Source organism: Perca flavescens, chromosome 12 (assembly GCF_004354835.1).
Source record: "Perca flavescens isolate YP-PL-M2 chromosome 12, PFLA_1.0, whole genome shotgun sequence".
NCBI classification, from domain to species: domain Eukaryota; kingdom Metazoa; phylum Chordata; class Actinopteri; order Perciformes; family Percidae; genus Perca; species Perca flavescens.
The window spans coordinates 22,980,273-23,004,201 of NC_041342.1; the positions used below are offsets into that span (position 1 = coordinate 22,980,273).

Genomic DNA, 23,929 nt, shown 5'->3' on the forward strand with positions numbered 1-23,929 from the left:
CGACCCAGGAGAAAAAAGCTTCTGGGGGGGTGTTTGGCTCGAGGTCATGGTGCAAAGGACCCTAGGGTGAAATTACTCCAAACCATCACTTTAAGCACATAACAGCATCAGTGCTGTTTTAAATTGTTATCCATACACTATAAGGCTTGTAACTACCGTACACTTCTCTGCTAGTTCTCACTGGTTAGCTTTCAAACCAAAGGATTTCAGTTGTTTTTGTCGCTGTGTTTTTTCAGCCTTGGTGCCCTACTTCCCTTTTTCTCCATTTCCCCTCCATTTGTCTATTTATTTTTGAGTTGATCCCGACCTCTCCCTATTGGCCTCGCCCCTCCGCCCACCACTGTGCACCTTCTGTCAGATCCAGCCTGCGTTCCTAATTGCTCCTATCTGGCCAACTCCCTTTAGCCCACCCTCATCCTGTCCCTTTGCCCGGTGGCCAGCTGGCCAAATGGTCATGTTGAGACTCTGCACAAGCTGCATAGCTGGCTTGCCTCACTGAAATATAAGCAGTGGGCTGATGGGTCTTTAGGAGATGTATTGTAAGAAATACATGCGCAGTGGGAGGATATAAAGCAGAGTGGTGTTAGCTGAAGAATTTTCAGGCTCGGTTGGCCTTAGTCAACTTTAGAAGCTCAGCATGCGCTTGAATAGTTTATCTTGGCTCAAAGTTTTCCTAGAAAGTAAAAATATATATTGGACTGAATATAATGAGACCCCTCAATTCAGTGGATGGACCCACCAAAGTTCACCACCTGCCGATAACTGCTTCTGAAAAAATATTAATATGACACTGATCAGTATAAGTCAGCGTGAAGAGCTGGACTGTCTAACAACATGCTGAACCGACTTGGGACATGAAGTTAAAAATCATACAGTGAAACAAACAATTAGATTTTCTGCTTTCCGGCCTTGGCATACAGAAATCTATTAGCATAATCATTTTACACAGTCATGGAGGAACTAATTCCAATATAGTCCATAAGTCATACGAGTTAAGATATCACTACAGCCTTTACAACAATTTAATTCCCTTGCCAAGTATCATGTCTTTCCAAACCTTTTCATCTTCTCTAGCACTACTAATTCCAGTGGCAAAGCCTTTTTGAGACATCTGTAAAATAAAGAAATCAACACTGAAAGGCCTTTTACTGTAAATGTAAGGGATAATTCTGCAGTGCAGAGACTGTAATGCCCTGAAATTGGCAGCTTCACACCACAACAGGACAGCTTTTCAGAAACAACAATACAAGAAAGCCATTATGTAACCATAGCAACCCAGCGCATCCCACTTCTCCATCACATACTTTTTGTTTTGTTTTTTTTACTCAATATTGGGACATTTTGTAGAACATTACGACTTACTATTTATCTATTCTATTTTCTCAAGATGCTTTAAATATATGTATGTTAAATGTATTTAATACATATGTCCCACTGTTCATATTGGACTCCAGAAAGTGCCCAAGTTTTGTGTCCAGTAGAAACATTTTTAATGTTTGTTTACATTTTACTTATCTATTTTTTATAGCTTTAGTTACTTTGCATATTCATATTAATTATACAAAATATTATGAATAATCTGTGATGTATTAAAGTGGATAAAGATGAGATTTTATTGATCCAGTGGTGAAATTCACAAGCTAGCTGCTAAGTCAAACTTCCGCTGTTATTTTGGTGAAAGTAACTCAAAAGTAATGCAAAAGTAGTGTAACACATTACAATTCAGAGACAGTAATATTGTAATATAACTAATTACTCTCAAATGACAGTAACTAGTAATCTATAAAGTATTACATTTTGGAAGTAACTTGCCCAACACTTTTGAATACAAGTAAAGTTTTCTTGAATATACTTCCACACTCTGGACACTCTCCTCTTAATCCGTCTCTTTCAAGGGTTGGCATTTACACACAATTTATCCAAAGTTGCCAGGTTATTGGTGTTTCTCTGATATTTCTAACCCAGTCTTGCTCCAATGCTGCTCTAGTTTCTCCTGTTCAGAGCTTTTACTTTAAATCGGCAGAGCAACCAGTGAAATTAGACCTTGCACCTAAAGACCTATACAAGCTCATTCTAAGGGCCTTTACATTAACCTGCTTTGTGGGTGCAGTGTGTAGATTCATGTTTTGGTGTACTAAAGTCCTTGACATGATTTATTAACATGGTTATCTTTAGAGTGGACCATTTGCAATATTGCACATCAATATAGAGATCTTACCTGAGCCAAATTTAAATAAGCCATCCATGCTCCTAAGTGCACTTGGCTTGGATTGAACCAGGACTCTCTGCTAGTCTTTTAAATCTCTTCACTTTACTCATTTAACAGCTCAGTTGGCTTTAGTTTACATTGGGTTTTATGGGATTCATGTTTGAACATGAAATTTGCAAAGGTAACAGCTGCTTGCCCTTTTAAGAGAGAAGATGCAGTTTCTCAGATTTCTAAATACTGCATTTTGCATTTTTTTAGTCCTCGAAATGAGATATATATATATATATTTATTTATATTTATTTATTTAAACCTTTATTGCCCCTGCAGTTCTTGGAATGTAGACGTCATATTCCAAAAACATTACAAATAACTCCCCATAGTGTACTATTTGAACATTTGTTTTTATAGATTTTTCATTTCTTGAGATTTCTTTTTACAGTTGATACATTTTTATAAATGTTGGACTACATTGAAATGTTTCTTTTTACAAATACAGAATGGCAGATCTTGAAACATACTTACATGATAGTAAATTCTACATTTTTTTAAACTTTTGAAATACATGTACAGCATATATCACATACATATGGAAAGAGTTCCGAGTTTGACCTGTGATTGTCAACTTGTGTTGTTGTATGTACGTCAGTGGTGCACTGGTCCCGCATGCTTCTCCTTTGGTCGTTTAAGGCAAAGAGGAAATACAATAGGGTGCAAAGAAAACAACATGACTCCAACACAAGGGCAAACACTCATCTTTGTTTTCATTGTGACCCTCATCATCTTTTTGTCCTGATTCTGGCAATAACCGTACAGTACTGCAGGTTTGAGGCAGAGTACTCACTTGGACTCAGGACAACAAGGCAGAGAAGTGTAGGGAAAGGTGTAGCTGCGGACATTTGGGGAATTGTAAATAATCCCTTTTAATTTTTAGCCTATTTAACACATGTTTTTCCTGAATGTGAACCAAACTGTTGCATGTGTTAAAGTAAAGGTTTCTTTGTCTCTTTGTTGTGCACGTTACTGCGTCAGTGAATTTATTGGAAGAATGCTCAGGCAACATTTTTAGTTTCATTATACAGAGCAGAATGACAAAAAAAAGGAATATACAAAAACCCCAACCAATATTATGCTAAAAACATACCGAACCAGATCACAATGAATAAAAAGAGATGTTTTCTGTCCCGTCCCCCCTCCCCCCCCCCACAGTCCACAAAGGGATAGGTTTTTTTAATTATATCTGCTATTGTGTTTGCAACATTAACCAGCTCCGACTGGGGGATCCCGAGGCGTTCCCAGGCCAGGTTGGAGATATAATCCCTCCACCTAGTCCTGGGTCTTCCCCGAGGCCTCCAGTCGGAGCTGGTTAATGTTGCTTGGGAAAGGGAAGTTTGGGGTCCCCTGCTGGAGCTGCTCCCCCCGCGACCCGAAACCGGATAAGCGGACGAAGATGGATGGATGGATATTGTGTTTGCTATTTCCGCTCCTTTGGGATGGGCATCAGCTCTTGGATTTGAAATGTCCTTCAGCTAGAGTAGAGCAGCATTCACTGCTTGTAACATATAATACATCTCTGATGAATATGTACACACACACACACACACATACACACACAATGAAATGCAGGTCATTATTTAGGTTATGTAGAAAAAGAAAAATTGTCTTGTTTTTTTTTCCCAGGGTCATCTACATTCATCCACCCTGGGCTGCTCTCCTTCTCGGAGGGGAAAAAGCGTGAGTCACCTCAATCTTTAATTTGTCCTCCTCTCCTGCAGCTGTAGACGTGCCAGTAGCAGTTAGCAGGGCAGCTGCTTCTATACGTTAGTCTCCAGCCCATTCATATCAACGGAACAGTGGTCCTTGTCCCTGTGCTCCCTCTTGTGGTGAGAGGAGTGAGCGTGTTTCTTCCTCTCTAGAGGCCGGATGCCCTCCTCCAGCTGCATCAGGCGAGCCACGTCCGGGGAGAGGTGGCCCTGCTTGCTGCCTGGTGGAGGCGGCTGGTAGCAGCCATTCTTCTGGTTCTGGTAGGTCATCATCTGCTGGATGCTTATCATGGGCTTAGTTTCACAGATCAGAGGCACCTGGCGGAATGGTCATGAAGGAGAAGAAGAGGAATCAGAATCACATTCATTTTTTAATTTGCATAATTGCATATATCTTTCATACAAAAAGCTTATTTCCAAGGTTGGGTAGGGACATCATTTGTGGAAAGGTTAATGCATGGATAATAGACTTCTGTCACAGTGGCAGAAGTGATGAAATGACACAAAGACATGTAACAGTAATAACTATGAAGATGAAATATCTCTCTCTATAGATAGATAGATAGATAGATAGATAGATAGATAGATATTAATCATGTTGTCTTGATCAAATGAAATCATTTTTTAACCATAACAAATGTTTTGTTTACAGTGAACTTTAATATGATCTAAAATGACTGCTGGTAAGGTAGGACACATATAAGGGGATTTTTGGGGAAAACTTTAGTTAAATGAGAAGACTGATACCACTGCCATGCCTGTGTGTCATTTAAGGTTGTAGCATCAAACACTTTTCTGTCTTTCAAACTAAGATGGCAATTTATTGACACACAGAGGTCTAGACAACGAATGAATACATTGATTGTTTTTGGCGTCGTAGGCTCTCACCTGCTCCCCTTCTTTGACAAAATCTTTTCTGCAGATGTGAGCCATAATGCCTGTGGCCAGTGCGTCACCCATCACATTGACCATGGTCCTGAATCGATCCCTGGATAATAAAATGATAGAAGTCATCCGCAGTGTTAACAAAGGTTAAGAAAATAAGATATTCAAAATCTAAACTACATATATCATTGCAGTCCTTAAGAGTTTATAGAGTTGGTGGTCATTTGGTTCACTGAGGTGTTGAGGTTTATGCATTGTAGAGGCTTATAATATTCCAAATACATCAAGTATGGTACCTGTGCACTCCAGCATATTTTGGTGGTGGCATCTACAGCAACCTCTATTTCAATTTCAAATTTCAAAGTTTTATTGTCATATGCACAGTAAGGAAACATATTTCCCTGTACAGTGAAATTCAAACTGTAAAATATATACTAAAAATATACAAAATAAAACAATTTTACAAAATAAAACAATTGTAAAAGGCAGCATGTGAAAAATATAGCAACAATAATAATACAACAGTGCAAATGTAAATAGTGCAAGTTATGCATGTTATGTTATAAGCTCCAGCTAAGAAGCTGTTTATTAAAACCCACTGGGAAAGACACTCAAATGTCAGAACCACATCCCAAGTTCGGGGCTTATATTCAGCTATTCATTATGGAAAGATTAACCATTACTTACAAAGCCCAGTCAACAGCAATGATGAGAGTGATGTCATCGGTGGGCAGACCCACAGAGGTCAGCACGATCACCATGGTTACGAGTCCAGCCTGTGGGATTCCTGCTGCACCGATACTGGCTGCAGTGGCAGTGATGCTGAGAGTACAGACAGAAGAACAAAGAGCATTTATTTCTATAACGTACAGGAACAAGTGCTCGTCAAAGAAGTATGTGATCTTTCTGACCTGGAAAAGGAGGAGAAGTGAGGCTGTTTTCCAGCCTGTCAAGCTTTCTATTCTTGCACGGCGCATATTCAGTTTACACTGAAAACGGTGGCCACATGACCATTTTTATAACCAATGGGTCCCTGATTTCACACAGATATGAACAAAGTCAGGCTCCTCATTTCCAGCCAATGACCATGAATTTTACTGGCTTAAATAAAAACTGTCTCTAGGAGATTTGCTACTTACAACTGTGCCTACAGTTACAGCTGCTCCGCTATGATTGGACAATCACTATTCAGGGGTAGTAAAGGGGCAAGTGCAGCCAAAATTGCCTATGAAGTTATATTATTGTTCATGTTTTTTTGTTTTTTTTTGCCAAAGGTTTCCTTGTGGCCCTTAGGAAATGCTCCGAAGCCAGTACCGGTGTGCAGACCAGGGGTTGGGGACCTTTGGCTTATAAGATCGGTATGAGATGACCCAACACGATATAAACAATTATAATAATACCTACACATACTATGTGTACCTTTACTTTTTTCACATAATACCTCTGTAGTGTAAATGTTACTAACCAGCAAGTAAAAGTGCTGGTTCTTAACATTTGCAATACAATACTTTTACTAGTAAATATGAGTATTTTTTACATTGTAGTTTGCCACTTTTAATTAGATATAGCATTTGAATACTTCTTCCACCACTGTGTAGGGAGAATTATTGAGCAGATGTTCTATCCGAGGCCTGGACCTCTGAGCACAAACTGTCCCTCTGCAGCGGGGGAGGGGGGTTGGGGTTGGGTTGGCATGCAGATGGAGCAGCTCAATGGTCAGCAGCCAAACGGCACGGGAACAGGATGCAGAGAGAGGGAAAAATTATTATAATTCTGGCGTGACAAGGGAGATGAGTAATACAGGTCATATGGGTTTTACTGCAAAGGGATTATGAGGGAATGGGCACAGACCGCAGCCATGAGGAGAGGTCTGCTTAATGTTATTACAGTCGGACATGTCATGAAATCAGAGGCAGCACAGGCCATTTTCCTCTACTTGGGTGGGCTTGTATACCTGTGGATATAGGTTAAGGGTGGTGGCGTTGGTGGGATTGGGACTGTTGGTGTTTTTGTCTGTCTGTCTGTCTGTCTGTCTGTCTGTCTGTGTCCCTGGGGCTTCCAGACTGATTTAGCAGAAATCAGATCAGACTAAGAAGCTCATATGAGGCATAATCTGTGTGACATTTACATATATGTGTATCAAGTAAATCCCATAATATTTTTTATTAATTCAGAATTAAACTAAATGTGTGACATTAGATTAATTCACATGTTGCACTCAAAACACCACAAGTATTCCTGCACCATTCATAATTGCAAATAGAAATGTATTCAACAACATCAACAGGGTCAGCATTTCTACACTAAGTCGCATCCTACAGAAACATAACTTCAGAATGGAGCAGCTGTACAGGGTGCCATTTGAGAGGGTCAAGGATCTGTGCCATGATCATGTGCAGGTATGTGTCACTTTACTTCACATACTATATATTGTGATGTGGGAATGAGGGTTTATGCTGCCACCTGCCCTGCCTGTAGCTTGTAGCTTTTTGTCTATACTGACCCAACCCAGCCCCTACTTGTGTGAAAATATAGACATTGTAGTTACTGTATGTGTTTTCAGTAACACTATTCAATATTTTCTGTTACAGAGAGTTATGGATTTCAATGCCGTCGAACTGCCACATGAGTTCATCTACGTGGATGAGGCAGGCTTCAATCTGGCCAAAACCAGGCGTCGGGGCTGTAACGTAGTTAGAAAAAGGGCTGTTGTAAATGTCCCTGGGCAGCGTGGGGGAAATATCTCCTTGTGTGCTGCAATTAGCATTCAAGGAGTCCTACATCACTCTGCCACTATAGGTCCCTACCTTACAGAACAGATCATTGCATTTCTAGATGCACTACATGCAGTTGTGCAGGACAGACCATTGCAGCCATTGTTTGTTGTCATCTGGGATAATGTTAGTTTCCACCGGGCTGCTCTGGTCCAAGATTGGTTCAACAACAATAACCATTTCACACTTTTATACCTGCCCCCTTACAGCCCCTTTCTAAATGCAAGTATATGACCGGCAACCACACACCGCATACCTCTTCTGCAAGCAATGGAAGAGGCATGCGGAAACATTGAGGTGGGATAAATCCAAGGGTGGATTCGGCACACAAGGCGATATTTTCCCCGATGCCCAGCCCGCGAGGACATCGCCTGTGATGTTGACGAGGTCTTGTGGCCAGATCCGAACAGAAGGCGGGATCCATAAGCCCCCTCCCAACCCCCACCACACGCACGCACGCACACACGCACGCACGCACGCACGCACGCACGCACACACACACACACACACACACACACACACACACACACACACACACACACACTGTATCCCAACAGCAATGTATCTCTTATTTCTTTATTTCTGTAAGAATGTTTGTTTTTGTAAAAACTCTTGTTTGATTACTGCAGAAATTCTACTTTTGAGTTTTACAGAAGACTGAGTCTGAGAAATGACAATAAAAATAGAAACACAAAGACTGCAGTATTTTATATAAAGCCCATCAGTGGGTTGCTGGTGATATGAAAGTGTAATTATAATGGTGCTTGTGTGTATTGTTTTTGCGTTTTTAGAAAGGAGTGTTAAGTTTTCATTGCACTGTGTCATTATGGGATATGAGTTGTTAATCTCCAAGTGCTATGTCTGATAGGCTTGTGTGTAGAGTTTTGACATAATGAGCCAAATTCTGCAAAAAGTGTGTAAGCAATTGGCAAAAACTGTAAAAACTCTTGTTTTCACAAGGAACACGTTGCCATTCAAATATGCACACTGACTCATCAAATGGGAAAACACCTGTCACCCAGTTTTACAATTAGCAATCAGAGCTTAAGCATAAAAGGGCAACAGGTAAGCTCTTCTGTTTTGGAATTTTTTTTCTGCCTTGAGATGGAAAGTGTATGACCGAAATCCACAAATGCATATATCCCTTCTCCAAGCGATGGAAGACGCATGTGGAGATATAGCAGTTGATGCTTTTCATGGCTGGATTCGCCATACTAGGCGATATTTCCCCCCACTGCTTGGCCAGGGAAAACATTGCTTGTGATGTGGATGAGGTGCTGTGGCCTGACCGAAACAGAAGAGAGGATGCAGCATAGTTTTTTCTTTCTTTTTTTTACTGTAACTGTATACAGTAAAATCTTCTGTTGTTTTGTATGTAGACCACTGTATGTGCAACTTTGCGTTGTTGGGATGTACACTGTGTACATTGTTTTTGTGGGGATAAATAAAATATATTTGTTACCGTGTATTTGTGTGTTTTGAGTATAAAAACATATTACAATATTATATTATATATACAATATTTTACAACACACTTATGTATGTACTGTCTGTAGTAAGTGTAACACTGAACAAAAAAAAGGCGTAAGTCATTACGATGAATAGTGTTTTCATTCATCATAGTGTTTTACATTGAGCACATCAGTGTTCAACTGGTACTTATAAATGTCTATTCATATGATGGTTTGTGTGTGTCATTTGAAAACAAAATACCATTTTGAGAAGAAATAACATTGTTTTGAATGTAATGTTTCATTTTGCAGGAGAATTGAGGGGTTTTGCCCATTGCGTGTGTGTTTTTTGATTTGTGTGTAGAGTTCTGAGAGTATGAGGCATGCTTTCAGAAACTGTGTGTAAACAATCGAGAAAAACTGTAATCTCCAAGTGCTATGTCTGATTGGCTTGTGTGTAGAGTTTTGACATAATGAGCCAAATCCTGCTAAAAGTGTGTAAGCAATTGGCAAAAACTGTAACACTCCTTTCCAAAAAATGAAATTCTGGCAACAAAACCATACACACAAGCACCATTTGAATTACTCTTTCATATCACCAGCAACCCACTGATGGGCTTTATATAAAACACTGCACTCTTTGTGTTTCTATTTTTATTGTCATTTTCTCAGACTCAGTCTTCTGTAAAACTCAAAAGTAGAATTTCTGCAGTAATCAAGAGTTTTTACAAAAACAAACATTCTTACAGAAATAAAGAAAAATAGAATCACAAATCATCACATTTAGCAACAAAACAAAAGTAAAAAAACACAGTTACTGGAGAAATTGCTAATGGGGTACTTGTTTTGTGTGTGTGTGTGTGTGTGTGTGTGTGTGTGTGTGTGCATGTGCGTGTGCATGTGTGCGTGTGTGTGTGTGTGGTGGGGGGGGCTGGGGGGGGCTTATGGATCCTGCATTCTGTTGGGATATGGCCACAAGACCTTGTCAACATCACAGACAATTTCTCTTTAACGTCCGACTCCTCTCTCTCTTTGTCCTCCTCTTACTCTGACTCTCATTGCCTCCATGCTTGCAAAGTTCTCAAAATTTCTTACCTGAGGCCTATTTGTAGTGCTAAGGCTCAGACCGATTGGTGGTCTGTTTTCTGTGCAAGTGTTTTCAGGTGTGTATGTAAGTGCCTACAATTGCCAGATGAGTTTTGCATTTGAACAGTGTTTTCCCAATGATAACAGGAGATTTCGTTTGTGAACAAAGTGTCTAATGTAAGAAAACGTGTGTAGTGTTTTGCAATAAGTGTGTTACAGAATTGCAAACAAAGTGCAAAGTTGACAATGCTATGGTTACACTGTGTTTAAGGTATGCTACAAGAAGTTTAGGTATCGAGGCTTTGATCAAAGCATTAATTTTTAGTGTTTAAGCAATGGGCAATAAACTGTAATCAAAGGTTTAGCAGACAAAGGTTTAGCTAAACAAACATCCCGCGGTCAGTTCTCTATCAAAGTTATTTTGTGGAATGAAAATTTACATTTAATGGATTCCTCTGTGTCACTTTCTATGTATAAAAATAGACTTGCTTGCCAAGCTGTCTAAACTATGTGATTTTGGGAAAAAAAAGATAACTGTTGTTTTTACTGCAAACATGGCAATTATTATACATGTATTTATTTACATTTTTATGAACTTTTTGCACACTAACGCTTAAAATGTATTTTTGATTTTGTACGTCCACATTAGTGTATGTCCTTTGGTTGTGGTTTTTATATGAGCTGTTTAAGGTTTCCTCACCCTCACATGTATTTTTGTATTTCTTCAATGTAATTTGTATTTATGTTCTGTGAAACAAATAAACTAAACTAAATAAACTAAAGGTTTAGCAGTTAGCTTTCAGACATTTGAGTGTGATAATGACCTTTATTTCTTTTTTCCTACCTGCCTGCTGACATTTATTATATAGTAGTTTAGTTTCTATACTAGTTCATTTCATTTTCCACCAAAAGTCAATATATATATATATATATATATATATATATATATATATATATATATATATATATGAGCCAGTTCCGGTCTACATTTAGCCGGCCTTACCTGATTGTGATGATCTGTCCAAAGTCAAGTTCATAATTATTCACTTGGGCGATGAAGATGGCTGCCACGGCCTCGTAGAGTGCGGTGCCGTCCATATTGATGGTGGCCCCGACAGGCAGCACGAAGCGGATGATGCGTCTGTCGATGTGGTTGTTCTCAAGGAGGCACTTGAAGGTGATAGGCAGAGTGGCAGAGCTGCAACAGGAAATAATAATAATTATAATAATAAATATATATAGGCTACATACAGAGAAAATTGCTTACTACAATAATGTCTTTGTTGTGTTTAACAACACATGTAGTCAAACACATAACCAATTCCATATAGCAATTTTTCTCTATTTGCCACCACAACAAAGTCATGAAACACCCACAGTGCTCTGAAATTGCCTCAGATTGGTATACATTTGTCATTGTATATATTAACTGAATTGATTTCATTCTGAAAGCTGTTGCCATAAGGACCAATGATGGGGGGAAAGGCTAGTGTTGGGGAGTTGATATACAAGAACATACTGTATGTGAGCAGGGGCGATTCCAAGTTGGGTGGCACAGGGGGGACCAATATCAGTCAGAGGGAGGGGGGTGGGGCATTTTGTACAATTAGAATAGAATTTTGTTGTAATACAGCATTGAAAATCTGCTTAGAAATATAGGAAATATTGGATAGGATAGGATAGAACACATTCATTCTGCTAAATAAAACATAACATTCATTATTAATTTAACTTGTTTTCATTTTGAAAAAATGATATATCCAAATACAATACACATTTTCTAGACTCAGTCTGCCTTTAAAAACAATAATTCCAGTTACTGGTTCTATTATATCAGAATTTTGGAAAGTCATCATGGAAACATTAATTGGTGACAAGGGCTGGGAAAATTGGCAGAACAGGCAGCCAAGTGACAGTGCTCTGATCCGATGGAAATCACAATTATCAGATTGACAGCACTCTATCCTAATGGATTGGTGGGGCGAAGGGACAATCAAATTTCAGGGGGGCGGATGCCACCCTGTGCCTCCCTTCTAGCCCCGCCCCTGTATGAGTATACCAACCATTTAAATCCATAAAACTGTTGTACAAGAGCCTTAAATATTAATACATTTTTCAGATGCTGTGATAACAAATCTTAGCTTAGCTTTGTCTATATTTATTTCATAATGTGAGCCAGGTTGGGTAGGGGAGACCTGAACGCTGCAAAAATGTCCTTTTATTTTGGTTAGTTCTACCTCTCAGTTAGTTGGTAACTGCGACACAATACATAATTATTTACAGGAACCTTCGAGGCTGAAGCACTGAATAAACATGCAACATACTGATTGTAAACCTGGAAGGAACACTCTTGACAATAATGCTGTCCAGCCCCTTGCAAAGTTAGTGTTTTTGGAAATGACAAATATATAGCCAATCATAACACACACTCATACAATGTAGCCTTGAGAGCGTATGAGGTTAACAGGTTCAGTGAAATCCCACAGACATCCATTTTGCTCAATAATTCCATTATCGACTTCTACTCTAGCAGTATAGTTTGAAAGCATGTCTGTACTCTGACATTTTTGGTGAACCTTACATTAAAGCTAAGCGTATTATTATTATTATTATTATTATTATTATTATTATATGATTACACTTGCTGTATTATTATTATTCATGTTCATGTGACACTATAAGAGCCCCAGGTGACCTCACATGATTTTTATCTTAAATATAATAAACATAAACAAAGCAAAATGTAAGGAACTTGATTCTCCACAATATATTTGGTCAGCAAAACTGATTCACAGAGTCCCCATATAAATGAACATGAATATAAATGAAGTGTTTAATTTGTGAAAAGTCAGAACTGCCTTTACCTGGAGGAGGTGGCCAAGGAGATGAGCAGGGCCTGCAGAATGCCTCTGATGTAAACGATAGGGCTCTTCTTAGTGATGAAAAAGTACATTGCCGGGAGGATGAATAGACCGTGTAGCACCAAGCCCATTACCACCGTAATGGCGTAAAAACCCAGCTTCTTCCCCATGGCCGAAGGGTCGTCCATCTCCAAGATCTTACCGGCAACCAGAAACACGATCCCAAAGGGGAAATACCTGTAAGGGACGGAAGCGTAGAGGCTTGTTCATAAAAAGACAGCTACAGCATTGGCTTTTATTTAAAATGATAGTATTTCCCATCAAGCTTCAACAGTCATGGTGCATTTACTGTTCAACAAGACTTATCTTACAGCCATGCTAGTGGTTCTGTGAGGCTGTACTTTGAGCTAAATGATAGCAGGTATAATGTTTACCATGTTCACCATCTTAGTTTAGCGGACTAACATTTGCTAATAGAATTCACACAAAGTACAGCTGAGGCTCATGGGAATGCCATTAGCTTTAAAGGTATTTGGTAATTTTGATCAGATTGGACACATTAAACAGTTTTGAACTGATGATGCAGAATCAAAAGTTAAGGGATCACCAAAGCTGTTAAAATAAATCCTTAGGGGGGCATGAATGTCCGAACTGAATGTCATGACGATCCTTCCAATATTTGTTAAGACATTTAAGTGATCACCAAAGTCATGAAGATACATCGTCTAGGAACCATGAATATCTGAACAAAATCTTCTGCCAATCCATCAGAAATGTTGAGATATACAAGATGAAAAGTCAAGGAGAAATCACGAAAGTCATGAGGTTTCATCCCTGAGGCACTATGCGTATCTGTATTGAATGAAATGGCAATCTATCCGATAGCCTGTCTAAGAAAAACAACATATCTAGTAATGGTCTAATTTGATACAAAGCATGGCTTATTACGTCTTTTTAATGAACTGGAAAATTAAGTGCGACTGACATTTCCCTAAAAAGCAAAGATATTAATCTCATGGGTGACACTAGAGGAAAATCATTTGGTTAGCATTAGTACCTTGACTAAATTTATTGCCAACTCACTGACCAACACACTGATATTGCCGTCCATAGAGCCAAGCTAAAAATAGGAACATTCTAATGCTGTTTCAGCAAACATTTTGATCATTATTACCAGTATCAGAAAAACTGCTCACAAATGTTGTTACTTTTTTTTGGTGCTGGTAACTTCCAAGATACAACTCTTACCAGATGACAATGGCAACAATCTTCAAAACTGCCTCATTCACACTTTGGCAGAAGTTGACCAAAGCGCTTCCATTGGGTCCCATTCTTCCTAACATTATTCCTAGATTGAAGAAAAAAAACACAACATATGTTGCATTTATAAATAAATGCATCAATCATACACCCTACAAAGATAGATTCAACAGTGTCAATTGACGAGAGTGTGGTCATTACATTGTTATCACAAAGAACGCACAACACATTCTAAACTAAATTATGCAAATCAAGATCGCAATTTTACATAGTTATGTATATGCATTGTTTATACTACTTTGGGAAGGTGTGTGTACAGGATCCATGCCAACCACTTACCCATGGTAGCGGAAAAAATTACAATCCCCAGCACGTTCATGCCTTCGCTGGTACCAGGTGATGTTTTCATGATGACATCAGGTGGCGGCGTAAGATCCAGGGAGAAATTCTGGACATCCGTGCCGTTGTCATCCTGGATGCCGTAGATGTAGACCCTGCGCGTAGTGCTCTCATCCAGGAGCTGAGCCACCGTTGGTTTGGGGATGAGCTCAGGGACTCTCTGGGTTCGATACTTGAAACCAAAACAGAGCACCGGCCCCAACATCAGCACAGTAAACATGACACCAAAAGAGATATTCAAGGCAACAGATTGTCATAAAATAATGACACATGCGTTGTGTGTTTTAGTTAACATTTAAATTACAAGATTTACATTACAGTAGTGAAATGACATTGAACACAGTGTGTTAATTTTATAATCTCGGTTTCTATTGTATTTTCTGATTCCTGAAAAATTATAACACTAACTTTTAAAATGTACTTTCTAATATGCTAACATATGTGTTTACTGTTAATCTAAAACAAAGAATTGCTCTGTGAAAGGGAAAATAAGAAATATTGCTGCCTCAACAGTGAGCATAGAATAGTTTGACATTTCGGTAAATACACTTACTGACTTTCTTGCTGAAAGTTAATTGGGAAGATTTATACCACATATCTAAATATAAAGCTACCAACAGCAGCCAGTTAGCTTATCTTCATATAAAGACAGGAGAAAACAGCCTGGGGTTTTTGTACGGATTAAACAAATGAGATCTTTGGAGATGTATTTTATTGCTTTTAGACACAGTCAGGGAAGCTGTTTTCCTCCATTCCCAGTCTTTGCTTTTACCTCAGTTCCAAACTGTTTTTGCTGTTGTTTGTGTTTTGATCATCTTTTTCTATCTATGTCTTTGCCTTGAAATGTTTTGCTTACCTGTTGAAAAGTGGCTTGAACCAGGTTGGCTGGAAACATGTTGCTGGGGAAGAGAATTTTGAGAAGTGTTTCAGTGGATATGATAGACTCTGTATAATTATTTTCAAAGTAAAAAGTCCTTCACAGTCACAGAAGCACATGCAGTGCAAGGTTACAATGGATAAAATCCATTCAATGTGAAGTATTTCTATTTGAATGACCATTGAAACATTACTGATGTCATCATGAAATGTGTTCAGAATCAGCTTTATTAAGTAATTGTGGACACACGGCTCAATGTAAATACACAGAAACATAACAGCTAAAAACAACAAAGCTGAACAAGGTAAACATGAACGTTGACTACTATGCACAGATAATAAATAAATAAATAATAATAATAAAAAAAAAAAAAAAAAAATATATATATCCTCTGCTGGGCCTTTTTCCTGATTGTGTCTATATTTTGACATCCATTTGAGGCTCCTCCTCCTAAATGATAAGCTCCAGGTTGTTGTGACCTCACCAAAGGGCCGTGTAGACTCGTCACCGTTCCAGATGAGGCCGATGACTGTTGTATTGTCTGCAAACTTCAGGAGTTTAAGTGTGTCTTACACATGTGTTAACGGGTCTCCTGAGATGCAATTGTTGGTGTAGAGGGAGAAGAGCAGTGGGGAGAGCACACCTGCCTTGGGGGGCGCCAGTGCTGATGGTCCAGGTGCTAGATGTGATTTTTCCCCAGCCGCACCCGCTGCCTCAGGTCTGTCAGGAAGTTTGTGATCCACTGACAGGTGGGGGCTGACAGTGAGCTGGGTCTCCTTTGATTTCCATCTCCTCCTTTTGTTATTAGCATTAATTCAATACTTGGAAATCAATGAGGGATGAGTCAGCTCATTAATGGTCTTTACGAAAAGAGTAACTGTCCCTAATGGCTAGTCAAAATGTTTGTTTGCACTGATCTTGGCTTATGAAAATCTTAACAATCTTTATAAGCTGCTCAGAAAGTGGGAAGGTGATACACTTTAATAACTGCCCTAAAAAGCACACTCTCCTAGCCATTCTCAGTCGAGCAAAAGCAAATGAATTGCTCTGCCTGCCAAGGGAAACTGCAGCAGAGAGGATTTGGGTGCTTAATTATAAAGGAGCAAAAAGGGATGAAACCAGAAGCAAGTGAAGCAGGGAAAGTGATTGTAAAAGGGGAAATAAGTATTTTTGGAGTGGGAAATAGATGCTAAACAACCCTCATAGACAGGGCTGAGATAAGAGCTTGTTCAACAAATTTCACTGAACTGAAACAATACAAGTTACCGTAAAGATGCTGGTATGTTATATATACAGTAATAACACTAGTTTTCTGTGTTAGAGTTTATGTTTTTTATAGGCGCCTATGTGGGTTTCCTGCTGCACGTTGGACTTTTGGTCATTGAAATATGTAGCTTTGCATCTTATTGGTTCTCTCAGCCGTCCAGTCAGCGACAACAGGAGGCGGGACATGGATTATTTCAATTTTTTAGGAGGCGGTGCTTGGATTATTTGAATTTTTTTCTCACGCTTTCCTTTTTTGTCCTTTATAGTACAACAAAGTTCGATCTTATCTTATCTAATAATAAATAACCTAATGTATATTAAAAACAAATTGAAAAGTGTTTTACAATCGTATGGCCCTTTTAAAGATGAATTAACAAAGAGCATGTTGTCTTTCAGATCTTTTATTGCAATATTCAGTCAAGCATTTGAAAATGGACATGAGCTTGGTAGGCTGAGAGATACTGAATGAAGTTCAGATAAAAGTACTTATACAGTACATATTCTCACTCTTGGCAGATGTTGAAATCGGCCTATTTGTGATTTGTCTTTTGAACATTACATCTAGATTCAATTTCTACCTCTGTCTGCTGGAAGTCAAAAGCTGAATTCCACGGGAAGCAGAAAAATACAAGGTCTGAGGCAGTATAGGGTTAATATATAATAGCATACCATAATTATAAGTAAACAAGGTTTTAAACTGCCAATACACTATGCAAACTAAGACTAATATAATAATGCAGTTAAACAACAAGCATACATGAAACATACAAAAACCTAAAAGTAGTTATTTCTATATTTATCCTAATTTGATATTGTTGTAGTTGCTTTGCATCTCTCTCTCTCTCGCTCTCTCTCCATCCCCCAACCTGTCTGAGCTTTCTGCCTGTTAAAAGGAGGTTTTTCCTCGCTGCCGTACTAAATGAATGCGCTTGGGGGAATTGTTGGGTTTCTGCTCTCTACTCTATCTGTAAAGTATCCTGAGATAACTTTGGTTATGGTGCAACACTTTAAATAAAATTATATTGAATATATATTTTCAAACACAAATCACAAAAATGTGAACCATTCTATTAAAGTTGAAACTGTAATAAGTCTTTCTTTCACATCTAGACCACAGGGGTCAGGCTGTTTTCATAAACCATTCATGCATATAGCTACAAAAAGTAATGCACTTTCATGCTGTGACTCACTCATCAGGTGCAAATTCAAGCTTATGTGTCCTGACTGAGAACACTAGGAAAGGTAATTTACCACCAACATGTACAATAACCCATATTGTGTTGAACCCGGGCCACTACACGATATGTCCTTAGTATGTGACCAATTGTGCACACATTTCTCATACTTTAGTATTGTGTTAAATACAATGTTAAACACAATAACACTAGAAGTAATGCATGAACACATAACATGAGATGTATGTCCATCAGTCTGTCCTGGTGCATACTGGGAAGTTTCCATTCATGCCTACATCCAGATGCTGCAACTCGCAAAATATTCATTTTAGGTTGACTCAAGTATTGATTTTTAAATTTTTATCTTTCACCGCCCACTTAATTTATTCCAAATAACAAATAATACTTTGTTCAAACTCTTTGACTACATGAATAAATAAATAATTTTAGAATGACAAAATCTGCATTGACTAAACAGCGGGATCGTTAGACTTTGTTTGAAAATGAGTCCAACATATTATCAGCAAAGATATATCAAAGATATTTTTTTTTTACACAGCATTGATGACAGGCCACTGGCCTGCAGGTAAGGTAGGCATTCACAGATGCAGATAAAGCTTAAGCATTCAATCTGCTTCATGTATATTTAACATTAAAACAGGATTCATAAATGTCAAAAATTATTATTTTAATAGCTTAGTATTGTATGCACCATTAAAAGGTATGTGTAAAGGCTTTAGGCCACCCTACACGTTATTTTAGGCCCAGTTTAATATGCAACTCCATTTTTTACATTACGTAGTAGGGGGTCCCTGCTCTGTCTCTCTTAGGCCGGTTACACACTGGATGCGCTGCGTGAGCGTGGCGTTTCTGTTGAGTCTCAGCTGCGTGGCGGCTGCATGGATTTTTCTGTGTGTCCTACACACCAGAAGCGTGTCTGACACGTCGCTGCTCCTGCTGCTAGGTAGAGGGAGGGTTGATATCGGGACATAGCGCTGACAGATTCAAACTCTGAAAAATGGGTAAGTGGGCTGTCTGTTTATAACAACATTGTGTAGCTGTAAAGAGCCTACCTATCTGATGTTGGACTGTCACTCAGAACACTATTGTAGCCTATCCTACCATTTATATATAGCCTACTGATTTGATTAAAGCAAGATAACGTCGGTAGTATTGACTGCAAAATATGTTTTAGAATATTTCGTTCTGTATGACAGGTGCAATATTTGAAAATCTTTTCTCTGAAATTTTTTATTACATTTATATCTACAGTGATGTTAAAACCTTGAGACTTTCAAACATCAAGATGTCATTTATTAATATGCATTCGTGTCTAAATGACATATAAACATATTTTCCTATTCTCTTTTGCCTGGAAACGCTTCCAACATGCTCGCGTCTCGCGTGAAAAATAGGCATTGGTTCTATTTCTAGCAGGCATGCGTCTCAGACGCGGCTCAAGGTCTCACGCAGGCAAGCTCTAACCTGTTAACATGGGAGCCGAAATATAAACGGACACGCCACGCAGCTGACACGCTCGCACGACGCATCCAGTGTGTAACTGGCCTTACAGCTACAGTGTCCTTGGCCTAAAAAATCGTTGAAGACCCCTAGTATAAAGCATTCTTTATACAAATAAGAGTGTCTGTCAATCACAGCAGAATCAGCATGGCATATACACTGGCTGTAAATCCCACATCAACACAGAGCTCAAATTCAAAAAGGAACATTGACACAGAGAGATTAAAAGGCATATTGTGTTTTACAACTCGTGCATTCAACAGAGTGACTTAAAAGACATATGGCGAATAAGGGGATAATATGGTAGATCTCAGTGGACTGAGTATTCTGCATGGCTTTATTGTAGCCACGCAGCAGCCTATCCTGTGTCGGAGACAGAGCAAATCAGTCTAATGAACCACTCTGACCCCAGTGCACCTAATACATCCAAGTACGCAAATATTGATACTTTGCTCATTATAATTATCACACACACACGCACACACGCCCCGAGAACCCCTGAAAGCTTCACCTTTGCCACACATGATCAGAACATAGTTGGATTCCATGGGCTTGGCCCATATTACTCCCTCTTTTTCATTCTGATGAAAGTGACTCATTCAAATTCAATGTATTCTTAGTATGATGTGATTTCTTTTATTACACTTCTCAAATAATTACAGTAAAAAGCAAAATCAACAGAGGATGAAAAGAGAACTAACTTTTACTGTAAATGACAAATTAAATTATTTTTAAATTTAAAAGATATTGTTGGTAGTTTATTGCGATAAAATAGCATCATATATTGTAATATTCTAGTGGTAGGGTCAACAGCTCAGCAGCTCTCTGTGTTACAGGCCGTAGACTTAATCCCACTGACCGACTGCGACACTGACACAGCAGCTGTCAGTGTCTCACCGTCATGTTTCTCTCTGCACGGCTGACCCAGGTTCACCTTAAACACACACTTCATCTTAATTAGCTTAGCACAATAACCCACTCACACGATGCTCCAGGCTTTACGCTTTAACCTCAATAATTTACCCAACTTCAGTCCTTGTGAAACGGCACGCAGAGCAAGAACTTCACATGTACTGTAATATAAAACAGCTTTAAATGGTGATGTGCCCGCAGCAGCATCTATTGTGCACTATAATGAACATGCTGACATAAAGTTTGCGTATTGCTCTCGTATTGCTGTTAGAAGCAAAAAATTGCATTTACTCTCACTGCTTATGATACATTCCTCCCTTTGGTCTGCTTTCATTTGTGCTGAAGTCAATACCTGTTACTTCATTTGCAAATTTACAAAATCAAAAGCAATCACATTCACAATATTTAACTTTGATTGGTTCTCTAATAAATATCTATTCTTATAGATTTGTTTTGTTATTTTTTTTAAATGATCTCATGGGAATTTGTTAAAAATCTGACCAAATGTTGGTGTCTTTGAACTTTTCCATTCTAATGAAAATCCATTGCCCCAAGACCCATGCATATTGCCTTGTATTTGATTCAAAAATCTACGTTAGAAAAGTCACATGCTAATGTGATTTACCATCTTACTGTATTTCTCATCTTATAAAATAGCCTCAGATTTATATTGTGGTCTCTTGGAGGTCCTGACTTACCATAGAACATTTAGGTGTTTATTTCTACATATCCAACACATTAAAGATAAACAGGAGACTCCAAAGAACCCAAAGAGTAAAGCCATCATATATAACAGTGGTTCCCAAACATGTTTAAACCATGGCACCCCTTCATGGGGATTTTTTAAATTTTATTTTAGTTTCCTCTGAGCTGATATATGTAATAGGAGATACGTGACATTCTCTTACCGGATGAGATCCAGCAGCGCGTCAGCAGAGCTGGTCATTGGCTTCTTGCTCTCATCAGAGTCCTCCTTTTGAGCAGCTCCACCCGGGTGGATGATGTATACCATGAGAATGCCCACTACCACGGCAACAAAGGTGGTCCAGAGGTAGTAGGAAATGGTCATGATGCCCAGGCGGCTGGAGCACTTGGCGTCTAATGCAGCCAAACCTGACATCAAACTGAAGTATGAAGAGGAAGCGGAGACACACGAAGGCAGAGACAGAAACAGCAGGGAGACAAAAAGACAGACAGGGAGGTAGAGAGTAATGTTAGAAATTTTTGTGAAAAAATGGACTTTGTGAAACCACTGCTAAAGAACTTCTTTGTTCTGCCTCAATTTTCACAAGTGGATATTTTAAGAAAGTTAATGTTCCTGCTTTCCAGCTAACTCATTTAGTCCATTAATTTGCACTCAAATTTGGGCCCTATTTTAACGATCTAAGCGTGAAGCGCATGGCGCAAGTGCGTTTAGAGCATGTCCAAATCCACTTTTGATAGTTTGATGGCAGTAAAATGGGTCCGTGAACCGGGCGCATGGTTCAAAAGCGTTGTACTTACTGTGTTCATTAATTCATAGGTGTGTTTTGGGTGTAACATGCAATAAACCAATCAGAGTGTCATCTCCCATTCCTTTTAAAAGCCTGGTGCGTTTGTACCTTGGCGCATTGCTATTATGCGCTTCCCTGTGTGTGTGTAACAAGCATAGTGTGTGCACACTGTGCACGAGGCTAGGCGAATTTTACTAATTCGCTGTTAAAATAACAATGAAATGCTGTGCTTTTGACTTCAGACCAGGTTTTTGTTGGTCAATGGCACGATCACTTGCCGCTGCCTCAAGATTGCAATACGCCAAGAATTCACCTGAACACACCTCCCTGTAAGAACAGCACGCCCATGGGCGCAAAGATGGGCGCAGGTGCATTTGCTATTTAAACACCCAAAGCCTTTATGGAGCAAAGGAATAAGTGGCACTAAATTGCACAATTAAGCTGCAGGTTAATTACCGAGTTATAGGTTCACGAGGTTAGATGCAACTTTATAACTCTTACTTCTGTCAACTACTGCTGTCTTCACAACAGTGTCAAAAATGCACTATGAGGATAACAAACCACAGATATTCAAAGGACTCAAACTAAAAATTATAGTTATAGTGAAATCAGAGAAAATGTTGAGTTTAACATTCACCCTAATGTACATGCACAAGCAAGCTTTTCATCAAGGCTTTGATTGAGTGTATGATTATACAGCTTTGACATGATGGCACCACTTACCAAAACTCACTAAGCCTTTTTTAAACTACAGAAGGGTTTTATAAATGACAGAGAGAAGAAAGCATCAAGCCGAATTAAATTATTCCCTAAATCTGTCATTTGCTCCTCTTCTGTTACTTGTGAAATTTGAATCAAGCCATTCAGAACGCTCTTTTCTATCACAGAAAGCCTGTACTGTGATCTTAAACATTACAAACGGAAGAGAGTAATTTGCATTTAAATGGGTTGCTATGAGTTGTCTTTCTGTTCAGATATTCATTTTCACTGCATTCATTTAACAGTTTGCTTCTCAGCCGGTGTAGAAATGCAGCATGTCATAAGTGGGAATATGTGTGGGAAGATATTAAAATGGAGGTGCAGCAGGAGTATGGAGCCAAAGTAGGAAGAGAGAGAGAGAGAGAGAGAGAGAGAGAGAGAGAGAGAGAGAGAGAGCCTGTCTCCTGAGCTGGGGTGACAAGATTTTCTCCCTGTTTCAAGTGTAATCTGGTGTGACTTGGCAAGTGTTTGGATGGGGCTGCTGAGTCTTTCCGTGCAGCCACTGCTGGTGCTCCACTTCATCCTGTCATCCCTCTTTTTATCATCTTTGAAATGTATGACAGAGATCCTTCATCTACTGTTTTCTCTCAGTCACATTGGGGATGAGTGTACTCAATGTTTACATCTCTAAGAAGTCTACTTTTTCAGCCAGTCTGTTGCTGTATACTTAGTTTTTATAGATGCAAAAAAAAGGGGGGGTCACCAGGATGCAAAGGTGTTTGTGTGTCACAGCAGACCATCCATTTATCCACAACCGAGTCTGCTGTATCATCAGAAAGCATTTGAATTTCCTAACGTTTGACTACAAGTATGGAATTGGTTTTAGCAGCAAAAGTGGTTTTCTGCTTGCGGAGGCTTCTCAAATCACAAACAGGATTACATGTTTTTACTGCACTGCAGTCACAGAATATTTACAGCTACAAAAATGCCTCAATGCTGACACACTTGCACAAGATATAAAGCCACATTTGGTTTGGAATGAAGATCTGAGATCTGTGACTGAGATCACAGCATGAGTGTGCTCAGCTGTCTGGCTGAAGCTGGTGCCATTACAATAAAAGGAGCAGGTAAAATGTACAATAGCCCATATAGATAGATAGATAGCAAATTTCGGACTGAGCACGAACATTTTGTATAGATACCCTTAAAAATGGAATTTAACTTAAAGCAAGATTAACCTTTATTGAAATGTCAAGGATAATGGTAAATCCTAACACATTGTGTAACAGTAAAATAAATA

General features: G+C 38.9%; 1 protein-coding gene across 1 annotated transcript in view; it reads right to left on the bottom strand.

Moving 5' to 3' along the window:
* Positions 1-3,613: 3,613 nt before the first annotated feature.
* The window catches only part of slc1a7a (solute carrier family 1 member 7a), a 37,071-nt gene continuing 16,755 nt past the window's right edge, over positions 3,614-23,929 (bottom strand). The window contains exons 3-11 of the mRNA XM_028593465.1: positions 21,346-21,561; positions 15,543-15,585; positions 14,627-14,858; positions 14,276-14,375; positions 13,031-13,264; positions 11,170-11,364; positions 5,543-5,677; positions 4,859-4,958; positions 3,614-4,288 (exon numbers count right to left, since the gene is read on the bottom strand). Of these exons, the coding sequence (XP_028449266.1) occupies positions 4,022-4,288; positions 4,859-4,958; positions 5,543-5,677; positions 11,170-11,364; positions 13,031-13,264; positions 14,276-14,375; positions 14,627-14,858; positions 15,543-15,585; positions 21,346-21,561 (1,522 nt within the window). The 3' untranslated portion in view covers positions 3,614-4,021. The remainder of the gene's footprint in view (positions 4,289-4,858; positions 4,959-5,542; positions 5,678-11,169; positions 11,365-13,030; positions 13,265-14,275; positions 14,376-14,626; positions 14,859-15,542; positions 15,586-21,345; positions 21,562-23,929) is intronic.